Source organism: Anabrus simplex, chromosome 9, assembly GCF_040414725.1.
Source record: "Anabrus simplex isolate iqAnaSimp1 chromosome 9, ASM4041472v1, whole genome shotgun sequence".
NCBI lineage: Eukaryota > Metazoa > Arthropoda > Insecta > Orthoptera > Tettigoniidae > Anabrus > Anabrus simplex.
In genome coordinates, this window is record NC_090273.1 from 14,279,691 (window position 1) to 14,292,131 (window position 12,441).

General features: G+C 42.2%; 1 protein-coding gene across 1 annotated transcript in view; it reads left to right on the plus strand.

Moving 5' to 3' along the window:
* The window catches only part of LOC136881320 (protein nubbin), a 394,577-nt gene that overhangs the window by 318,971 nt on the left and 63,165 nt on the right, over positions 1–12,441 (plus strand). Inside the window, exon 5 of the mRNA XM_067154133.2 lies at positions 7,970–8,023. Coding sequence (XP_067010234.2) covers positions 7,970–8,023 — 54 coding nt within the window. The remainder of the gene's footprint in view (positions 1–7,969; positions 8,024–12,441) is intronic.

The window sequence follows — 12,441 nt, forward strand, 5'->3', positions numbered from 1 at the left end:
GCTTGCTGCGGCCGCTTGCTAATGGAGTAGATATAAGACAATGTAAAGTGCCCTACTCCAGTATTCATAACTCGGCACAAAAGGGCAACCGCAGATTCATGCGGCGACCTTTGTAAATAAACAATGGCGGGGCGTGTGTTGTGGCGTGCAGCACGCTAGGGGCAGGTGGGCGAGCAGGAGTGGACAGATGTGGGGGTGGTGTAATATTTCAGCGCGGACCTCCTGTCATTAGAGCAGCTGAACACCGTTTCTGTTCAATGGTCAGTCAGAAATTACAATCGTAGCTCGTCCTCAGAGCTCCATTGTGTGATGAGTGTAAGGACATCGCGATCATCAAGGCCATTAAGTGGGGAGAGGTACTCTTGTTCTCTCTCAGTGTGGTTCACTTCCACTTTCTCATGATACTCCCAACTCTGGTGACCCCAGCCTACAATTTTCACCCGAACCGATCTCGGACATACGTCATAGGCATATATATACATATATATTGCAAATTGTTTTACGTCGCACCGACACAGATAGGTTTTTATGGCGACAGTGGGATAGGAAATGACTAGGATTGGGGAGGGAGCGGCCGTGGAGTTAATTAAGGTACAGCCCCAGCATTTTTCTGGTGTTAAAATGAGAAACCACGGAAAGCCATTTTAGGGCTGCCGACAGTGAGGTTCGAACCCACTATCTCCCGGATGCAAGCTCACAGCTGCGCGCCCCTAACAGCACGCCCATCTCGCCCGGTTTGTAGGTATTCACATGGCGCCCAGGTCTCTCTGTGGGTCAGTGGTATAATATCGGCTTTCGGATTCCGATATCAAGGGTTCAAACCTGGCAGAACTAGTCAGACTTTTGAAGATCAAAGAAAAGTCTATTCTCCACATATCGAACGATGTCGGGAGGTAAAAGATCACTGCCGACAAACTTGGAGTTTACTCGGAGAAATTCATTAAAACTCTGCCATACACCACACACCAAAAATCCGGTCTCTGTGTCATCTGGTGCAGTAAAATGGAATGACGAAATTGACACGAAGGCAGCCTAAATGGCGTCAAATGATAATGATTGACAGGTCATCTGAAGCCATGAGATTATTATTATTATTATTATTATTATTATTATTATTATTATTATTATTATTATTATTATTATTATTATTATTATTATTATTATTATTATTATTATTGAAGGTAGCCGCGAAAGTCACCTTCACTGGACTTGAAGACATTTAGTCTTGACTTCTCAGATAGAATATGTTAAAGTTGGTCGCATATAGTATGGTATAGTTTGCCCTGAATTCGAACTCTTGACCTTTCTCACTCATTGGTCTCCCCCTCTAACGTGTGTGGGTAATAACATATTCAGTCTCCCTTTCCTTAGGCTATATCGAGACACCTTCTATCAACATAACATCAATAGTTAATATGTGTCCTGTCGAGCACTTGACTGATGTGAAACCTTGGGGAAAAGGTAACAAATAGGCCACGTCGGAGAGCGCCCGCCCCTGGCAGCCGCAACCAGCCCTACAAGCGTCTCTCATTTGCCTATCTCCCACTCTGTCTCCCCTCCGCTTCGCAATGGCGGTTTCTTAGGCACCACACCTCCTCCCGTGCCTGAGGAAGACAGTCTTTCAGTATCGAGAGATTCTGGTTGATCCCACGCGGAAAACTGACTTATATAAAATCAGACTACGTACACTCCTACAGCTCCGTAACTTAAGATCCGATCCGAATGCTTGAGGAGACGTTTGAATGTGTATGTGGTAGGCCTATGTGAGGTAAAATGTGGACCTCAGTTAAATACTATAGGGTGGGGGTGACAAGTGTGAGGTAGACCTGTACATATGATTTCGTTCCCGATTAAAAGCTCCGAAACAAATAAAAACATACGAAGGTGGTTAAATATGTTTAAAGATATATAATTTGACGCCTTATATTCGTGTAACAAAATGGGTTGAACCCGAAAAGGAAAAACAACAGAAGGAGAGGGGCCCAAAACTTGAAGTATTTTTAACCTGCTTTTTGACGATGTAGATATCAATTCTGACCCGTGATGTTGGGAACTCTTACAAGCTCGTTTTATTCCCCAGATGGTGGTATCATGATTACTGTCCCACATCCTTCAGGGACAAAGTTATGAGTGGTCGAAAGTGTGAGAATTTCTTAATCTGAATGTTATCAACAGTCAACGCAAATTCCGATCCTTTATCATTGAAAAGAAAATTTTGCGCGCGACATCATGCTACCATTATTGTAGACTAACAACTATCAGGGCAGAAGTCACATGGCGTACGGAATTTTGAAAATTATCAAATGTTTTGAGACATATACTCGGACTATACGTGCCGCTAGACGACCAGGCAGATAAGTTAGTTCCCAATAAATCACTTCAATAACGCAACGAGTATGAAGATAAAACCAATTAGGCATAATAAGATTTATTTATTTATTTATTTATTTATTTATTTATTTATTTATTTATTTATTTATTTATTTATTTATTTATTTATTTATTTGATGATTGATCACTATGAAATTCGTGTCTTATTGTGGTTATAATCGGCGAGTTGTAAATAACATTATATTTAACTGACTACCTAACGTGCCTATCATTTCGTTTATGTCAGACTGGTGGCGGTCGACGCTGCTATGGTAAAATTCCTCACCCGTCCCCACCCCAACAATTATGTAGTTTTCTTGCCTTCGGCACTGCTAGGAGCGTCAAACATTCCTCTTACAGCAGACTGGTGACTAAGGAAGGAACCATTCATTGCAGGCTAATTAAACTAGACTATGTTAATTCTAGGTTTCGTTCACAAGTGGACATCTTCAAGCGTAAATGAATTGTTACGGTTCGGGTCTGCGGATGAATGGTTATCGTCGCTGCCTGATGTTAGGAGCGTCCCAAGTTCGATTCTGGGCAGTTTTGGGGTTTTAGCTGCACCCTTTCAAATTTTCTGGCTCAGGAACTCTGTATTTTTGGTATTTCTACAACAGAAACCTCCACTACACTACCAACCGCCACAGAAACATACAATACTGGATGCATCCCTTCACTTAGAATTGGAGTCAGGAGGGACATTCGGTCGTAAAAATGTGCCACCTCCACGTGTGCTACACAGTTCGAGGGAGAGTTCAGGTGTGGATACAGGACAGCAAGACTAATAAAGTCGAGAAAATAAAGCATTCGATATCCCTAGTAAATCAGATAATTTACCAGGGTATATCAGTCACGAAGAGCCTTCTTGGCTCAGACGGCAGCGCGTCGGCCTCTCACCGCTGGATACCGTGGTTCAAATCCCGGTCACTCCATGTGAGATTTGTGCTGGACAAAGCGGAGGCGGGAGAGGTTTTTCTCCGGGTACTCCGGTTTTCCCTGTCATATTTCATTCCAGCAACACTCTCCACTATCATTTCATTTCATTCCATCTATCATTCATTAATCATTGCCCCAGAGGAGTGCGACAGGCTTCGGCAGCCGGCACAATTCCTATCCTCGCCGCTAGATAGGGGTTCATTCATTCCATTCCTGACCCGGTCGGATGACTGGAAACAGGCTGTGGATTTTCATATCAGTCACGAGTAAATGAAGATGCCAGATTGCATTCTGGAGATAGTGGGTTCGAACCCCACTGCCGGCAGCCCTGTAGGTGGTTTTCTGTGGTTTCCATTTTCACACCACCAAATATTGGGGATGAACCGTAATTGCGACCACGGTCGCTTCCTTCCCACTCCTAGCCCTTTTCTGTCTTATCGTCGCCATAACACCTATGTCGGTGCGACGTAGAGCCAATTGTAAAAGAGAAAGTGAATGAAGATGGAATATGGTGTGAATATTCAGAGAGACTGTGGGCCGTGCGAGTATCGATGACCACTGTAAGGTAACGTAGTGCCGGGTCCTGCGAACGGCTCCCCCAGGACAGGGGCCGGGGTCCATTACAACGTGCGGCCGAGTATTATCCCAGCCACCGTCTTTACGACGTGTTGCGGCGCTCTTTTAATTTAGCACGTCTCTCCAGGCTTTGTGCCGTCACGCCAGGGGGATGATCACGTGATTCAAGGCCGGACATTCGCGTACACTTCTCCCAAATGGTCCTACAGCTCACGTGAGTCCAGACAGACACATGTACCTAAGGCTAGCATTTCGAATTAGAAATAGCATATAAATATCATACCATCAAACGTCCGCATCAAATGGGAAAAAATCCACATCGAACCTGTACTTAAGTTATCAGGGAATTCCTTTTGATTTTGATTTCCTTTACGTAAAATCGACACAACTCTAGTGTAGGTGTCTAAAATGATATTCAGCTAATACAAAAAGGCCATTTTATAATTTCGAAAACAAAATCATAAACATAAGAAGAAATTTTAATTATTTATAATTCTTTATTCTGTGAGGGTGTAGTGGCTGCCTCCCCACAGCCTCTGGACTTCCTGGAGTTCCTATCAGGGTTATTCCCACTTAACCGAGTTCACCCCGTTTTAAGGCGCCAGAAACTTTGCCTCATGTCTCAACTTACGGGCTAGTCCTCGCTGGTTGCATGAGTTGGTAAGCCTGCCAACTAGAGCATTTCCCACATTTACGACATTTGTAGATTTAACAGCCAGTCATGCACTCTCGTCTTCTTGCGACTGGAGGTGGGAGTTGTGAAAATAATTATGCCATCAGAATTTCAAGAATATTCAAGACCTGCAGTTGTATGCCAGCCTTCAGTCCGATGATGATGCTTGTTGCTTAAAGGGGCCTAACAACTTAAAATAGAACAAAAATATTTTAAAAATTGCATTTCTTATCCCCGGAATTCCTAAACTGAGCTGTAGGAAGCACTTTTTAAAATATGAACAGAATATCAAAAGGAAGATAATTATGTTGGGTACGTTGGGTTAAAATGATCTGCGCCGGGAACATGCAACTCTTTATTCACAAGTGTATTTCGGGCAGTATGACGCTAATAAAACGCCTGTCAGCTCCTTAACCAAGGAGATAAATTGCGTCTTCTGTAAATCTTTTCCGCAGGTTAGATGGTAAAATTTATGGCACTGATATAACTTTTAGTTTACAAAAATTGTACATCAATACTCTCATTGCAAAAAATACTTAGATTATTAATTTCAGGCACCCAGTGCAGTAATAACTATTGTATCTTCTTTGTAAAACGAACGGACACACAAAAGAGCAAATCTGCATCGACAAAATATAGATATACCTAATACAATTATTATTACGCAGTATCCGTTATGTAAATAACTATACGCACATACATCTTCATTATAGACTGTAATGTCTTTCAGCGTGCAGTCTGTAAGCGGCGTGTTTCTAAAGTAGAGTGCTAGACTCCTTACACATAGTCCCAGCGAGAACTCTTGACCCTAATGGTTTAAAAGGACCACCGTTAGACTGAGTGGTGCCAGCCACCTGAAGACATGAAGGGCCACGATTCCTAATGTGTCCGAGGTGCCGACTACTATCGCATAGCAACTGGTATCCCGACTCTCAAGACTGGACACTCAGCCGTGGTTCATAAACTAGGAAGTAACTTCAAGAACCCACACCAGGAACTACTAAATAAGTCAATAAGTAAATAAGTATTTAAAGAAACATGTGCGAAAATAAATATTTAAGTAAATCAATATCTGAATTAATTATTTAATGAATATCTAAGTAAATAAATACCGAAATTAATAACTCCCCTGAAATAAATGGTGTGATCCTGGTGGTTCGCTTGTTATAACTCAGTGGGGATATCCTCCTAAGCTGAACTCTCGCACGGTTATGTAGGTATGTAGGCGTGCAGCTCGCCTCAATTTGCGGTCGTGTTGAGCACCGGGCCACGCTCTTTCTCCAGTATCCATCATTTAAAACAAATTAATCAGTCGATCAGTACAGTGCAATCACATAACTGTTACGGACGTAGAGTGTCGGCCTGCGTGTTTGAACCCGGCAGAGGTAGGCGGTCCATTTGGTAAAAATCTCTGGTGTCACATTTGCTGTTTCCCCGACCTTAGATCAGTGTAGAGTGAAACACGCAGTCGAAATTGCCACCCAAGCAGCCTAAATTGTGTTAAATAAAGAAATGTCTATACACCATAGCTCAGGCTAATTATTATTATCATTAGATGCACGCAGACAATATACATACGTGATCATTAGAGATGGGAATTGCAGGCACGAATAGATTTAAATGCAAAGGAATTTGAACAAGGCGCAAGTGTCATCTACCAACTTTACAGTTGTGTAGGAGAGTTGCATACACATTAGGGGTTCTGATAGTTCACATCGCTAATAGTTATACAAGTCTCAGTGCAGAACTGTTGTGCGGGTAGAAGACACTTGCGCCTTGGTTAAATACTTTTGCATTGCAACTTATTCGCGCCTGTATTCCCATCTCTAGTGTTCATGATAAACTAAGGTACCTCGCAGTTTTACGTTAAATCCAAACCAGAGCGATGAAAATTTTCCATTCAAAAATCCAACATGCGTTGGACTGGATTCGAAACGCAGCCTATTTGGTGACAAGGCAGTGACGATGTCACTCAGCTGTCGTGCCCTTCGTTACAGACTTACACATTTCAGAGTTCTGTCTAAAAGGCTGTGCCAATGAAATAAGTACCCTATTTACGTCATCATCAATTTCTACGCCTTTTTAAATATGAACCATTAAAAGCCCATCAAACATTCGTTTTCTTCAGAGTTTTCGGCGAAAGAAATGGATGGGAGCGGACAGGTACTGGTACAGCATCCACCGTCTCCGAAATCTACGTATCGTAACGGTTAGCGCTAATAGCTGCCATTTTTGGAGGTCTGGGTTCGTTTCTCTGCTGAGCCTCGGGGGGTAAACTGAGTACAGCGGGTTCGATTCCCTGCTCAGCCATCCTCGAAGTGGTTTTCCCTTCGTGGTTTCTCACTTCTCCTGCAGGCAAATGCCGGGATGGTACCTAACTTAAGGCCACGGCCGTTTCCTTCCCTCTTCCTTTCCATTCCCCACAAGACCCCAGCTCTTTATAGCAGGTGAGGCCACCTGGGCGATGTACTAGTCCTCCTCCCCACATATATCCCCGACTAAATGTCCCACGCTCCCGGACAATGCCTTTGAGGCAGTAGAGGTCGGATCCCTTGCTAAGTCCGAGTTAGACACCAACCCTGGAGGGTAAACGGAGCCGGCTCCGTGCCTGCCTCTTACCTGGAGGCCCCGGGTTCGATTCACGGCCAGGCCAAGGAGTTTTACCTGGATCTGAGGGCTGATTCGATGTTCACTCAGCCTACGTGATCAGAATTTAGGAGCTATTCGACGGTGAGATAGCGGCCCCGGTCTAGAAAGCCAAGAGTAACGGCCGAGAGGATTCGTCGTGCTGTCCACACACCACCTCGTAATCTGCAGGCCTTCGGGCTAAGCAGCGGTCGCTTGGTAGGCCAAGGCTCTTCATGGCTGTAGTGCCATGGGGTTAAGTTAGAGGGCAAACGGATTAAGAAAGAAAGAAAAACTCACACAAATAATCAAATCCTTGGGTTATGCCTTAATTGGGACTACGTTCAATAGCCTTCATTCCCAGTCCTCATTTCAGTGTCATCGAACGAACGTTTGTGTTAGTGAGACGTTCTGACTGGAAAAAAGAATTATGATAATACTGGCTTACAGATGGTAATCCAGCAAAGTTTGCCGTCTTGGTTAGTACTGATCTTCGTAGACATCAGAGACAATAGATTCCTTGAAATTGCCGCAAGATGCTGCCAGTGAAATGCTACATACCTCAAACCCTTCTCTCTCAGCAAGTGTCTCCTACGATAGTATTAGCAATCATAGAATAACAGCATTTGATTTATTTCTTCATCATAATTAACTTTACATATATATCTCAAGTAAGGAACTAAGTTTCTCATTACGTATAAAGAAGTACCAGTCCCTACAATTAGCGGACAAGCTGCTTGCCAATCATGAGAGTGTCTCCTTAATTGAAGTCGTCTTCATTTGTTTCAGGCTCTGACCCCATGAGCAGAACGGAGAAGGACCCATCGCCCTCGCCAACTCGCGGTGAGCACTTCATTTGTTTTCTTATATCCATATGGCCGACCATTAAGAACGAGCGTTCTTGTGTATAAATTAATAGGAAATTGTAGTAATTACCAATTAGAGGAACTTTATGTCAATATATCTTGTGTTGTGGCTTAATATATCACATGTTTCTCTGGAGAAGACCTGTAATTTTAATGTATCTTAATTGAAAGTTAAGAGGATACATGGAGAGAGTAATTAGCGTTATATATTTCCCAGAACTCATTTAAACTGTACTGCGTTCCATTAAGGCAGTGGGACCATTAGTCAGTAGGCTGTCACTCCTCATTGTTGCTGCTCGCTATGTGGGCACGAAGCACACACAGCAGATTTCATCCAATATAAAAATCCCAAAGAAGAAAAGGTCCACACTAAAATATCCAAACAGATTTTGTCCATTCAGTATGGTCCACGGAGAAAATGTCGAATTTATAGAAACGTCCACAAACAAAGAGTCCAATGCGTTAAATTATATTATTGTAAATGTTTTTGCAATGATGAACATTACAATACTTACCGCAGTCCGTAGACTGGTTTGAAGGAGTTCTCCATGCCACCCTATCTTTTGATAACCTTTTAATTTATATGTAACTGCTACATCCTACATTTCTGTTCTAATCAGTCCTCCTACCTTTGTGTACCATTGCCTTTTTTACCGCCTAGGCTTCCCTCAAAACTAAGATGTCTTAATGTGTGTCCTATCATTCTGCCTCTTCTTCTCGCCAACTCGTTATCCTCTCATCAATTCTTATCTCTTCGTTTCTGATTCGATCTACCCATCTTACCTTCAGCATTCTTCTGTAACACCACATTTCAAAAGCTTCTATTCCCTTTCTTTTTGAGCTGCCCATGTTTCACTTCGATACAATGCCACGCTCCAGACGAAGTCTTCAAAAACGTCTTTCTATTCCTACATCATTGTTCGAAGTGAGCACATTTCTTTCCTTGCCTGTGCCAGTCCTAACTTCTTCCATCATCACTTATTCTTATACCCATCTGCTTCCTTTAAGACTTCATTTCGCAATCTAATATTTCCTGCATCAACAGATTTCATTGGACTGCCCACCATTACCTTTTTTGGATTTATTTACTTCCATCTTGAACTCCTTCACCAACACGGTCTATACCATTCAGCAATTTCTCCAGATCTTTTGCAGACTCGGTTAAAATACAGTAGAGCCTCGATTATCCGACCTAAACGGGACCTAGATTATGTCGGATCAGCGAAAATGTCGGATAATACAGAATTACTTTGAAAATTAACTAAAACAAACAGGAATGCCATTCTGTATTACTAAAACAATAACATGTTTTACAGCACTCTATTTATTGAATTATCAATTCAGTTGTACAGTACATGCAGTATTGAACGAAAACATTCCAAATATCTTACGAAAAGAAACTTGCCAACAATCAAGGATGAAAGGAGTTTCCGCCGATATTTCCTCTTCCGTGTTTCCAGCACACCTTGTTCCACTGGCTGGCATAATGACGTCACGTTAGGAGGGAGGAACATGAATTTGATGTCACCACTTCTAAGTTGCTGTTCATTTGGGTGTAATGGAGCGTTGTCTACTTGAAGAAAAGGTTTTCTAGGGAGATTGTTTGGAAATTTTTCTACATCTGGAACAAACTGTGTAACGAAATAGTCTTTAAAGATGTCAGCAGACATCCAGGCAGCCTTCTGATTCGTCTAATGGACTGGAAGAGCATTAACAGAAATATTTTTAAATGCCTTAGGCTTCTTTGCTTTACCAATCATAAGCAATTTTCCTTTTTAAGTACCCAGTAACATTACTACAGGCAAGAACATTAAATCTTTCCTTACTACGCTAGTAGCCAGGTGCAGACGTCTCGGCTTGGGCTGCGAGAGTTTTTTGATGGCACCATCTTGAAATTTCGCCCAGTCTCATCACAATTAAAAATCTGATAACCGGTTAAACCTTCAGCAAGTATTATTACTTGACATTCCTTTTTAAATTCAACAACCTCATCGGATTTAGCTGATAGTTTTTCTCCACAGATATTAAGCTGCCTAGTGCCGTACCGTTTTTTCCACCGATGAAGCAACCCAGAACTGGCAGTAAATTTAGGGTCCCTTTCATTAAACTCCTTCTGGAAATACACAGTCTTTTCTTGCAGGATGGGGCCAGATATTGGCAGGCCCTTTAGTCTCCACCAAAAGTTAAAAGTTAAGTCTACCAGTGTCGGATAACACGGAATGTCGGATAAGCGAAGGTCGGTTGAGCGAGACTCTACTTACAATATCATCCACAAATCTCAGAGTTCTTATTTCTTCTCTCTTTTCGAGCCCGATTGTCGCCAGCCTTGAAGATGGTTTTCCGTGCTTCCCATTTTCACACCAAGGCCACGGCCGCTTCCCTTCCCAATCCTAGGCTTTTCCTATTCCATCGTCGCCAAAAGACCTATCTGTGTCGGTGCGACGTTAAGCCAATTGTAAAAAAATCGTCTCCTAGGATTAATGATCCGTTTTCCAAATTCCTCTCTGATTTCCTTTATCGGCTGTTCTGTGTAAATATGGGAAAGGAGATAACGTACTGAAAATATTATTTCCGGCATTGGGCTGGGAATAATTGAGAGTAAGGAGACATGCTACTCTACGGAGCGTTCTGTTTCAAGCTGTCAGTGAAGAGATGGGCGTGGAATGTCATTAGTAAAATTAGGAAACACCATCATATGAAGTTAAAGTTTGAATTCAAGAAGATAAATTTGGGAAAATATTCGTTCATAGTGAGAGGAATTCAGGATTGGAATAAATTACCAAGCGAGATGATTGATTAATTCCCACCTTCTTTGAAATCATTTAAGAAAAGGCGAGCTAAACATCTGATAATGAATCTGCCACAGCCCTGAATGCAGATCAGTGATAAGAAAAAGTCAGATACTAAAATCAGAGCTCAAAGCAATTCATTTCTTTCACGACAAGCAAACACTTAATTATAGAGTATATTCCATATTCTTGTCAGCCGTGCCTGTGACAATACTAACACCATATAAAATTAAGCTCTCTCTGCAAATTCGTCGAAAATTCAGTCTTCTGTGTTAATTAGCTTTGAAAGAGTAGTGGTTTCAAGTGAAGCGTACGAAAACTGTATTTATACTTGCCCATAACTTGCTAAACGTAAAAGATCTGAAAATACCAGAATGTTTGCACCTTTGTAAAGACTCCCGACTCCCTTTAACAATTTTGACTGAAATTTAGAACTGTCTGAGAATTACCAAGTATTTCGTGTAACATTAAGAAATTCGCCAGGAGCCTCCTGCTGTCTACAGTTTACACCGAGAGATTTAGCTGGGCGGAAGATCGTGGGTTCGAATTCCACCATCGGCAGCCCCATTTTCACAGCAGGCTGCATCTTAATTAAGGCTACGATTGCTTGCTTCCCAGTCCTGACCCCTTTTCTATTCTGTCATGTTTGTCTTGACGCGACGTTAAATCACTTTGTACTTTTTCATCATCATCATCATCATCATCATCATCATCATCATCATCATCATCATAATCATCTTAAGGCTGAGCCTTGTCACTGCAGCCAAGGCTGTCTGCCTTGAGCCAGTCTTTCCAACTCAACGTACATCGTAAGTACGTTCTCGAAGCAACCCACTCTGCGTCGTCCCCTTACTTCCTTCTCGATAATTCTTCCGTCATTGATGTTGCAAAAGGAGCTCCTCACGCCACAGAATGTGAACTATCAATTTAACTTTTTTTCAGTTTCAGTGACAGACTCCGTTTCTCTCCAAGGACTTCGTCATTTCTATTCACTTCAGTCCAGCGTGCCATCTGCATTCTCTTCCAGATTTACATTTCAACTACCTCTAACTTTTAATTCCCTCTGCGCCGAACGTCCAGCTTTTACAAACGTACAGAAGCACTCTTCATTCTTCCGAGTTTCAATATTTACGTATATGTTTACGTTAAGATTTTACCACAAATTACTCCAATTCAGGCTCTTAAGTTTCGACTTTATTCAGAGTCATCTTCAACATCTCAAACTTACTACAGTGAATAAATACATCATCTCTATTACAGCCATTAAGTTTCTACAGTCAGTAAGCATGTGCACTGAAAGAGAGAGAAGTCAGTAAACTGCAAGTTTCTACCAACTACCGTGACCATGCTAGGAACGATGACATCAGAATGGAACTGGAAGTGGAGTCGATAGGAGAGAAGCTCACGATGGTATGGACATGTAAAGCGAATACTTTGCACAAGAGCGCCACGAAAGGTTGAAGGAAGAAGGCCAGTGGGAAGACCTAGGAAGAGATGGCTGCACCAGCTGAGAAAGAATGTGGAGAGGGGAGGAGGGAATTGGGGAGTTAGTAGTGAGAGAGAAGGCATTTCTGGTCAGACAACGATGGTGAAGACTCACTCAACA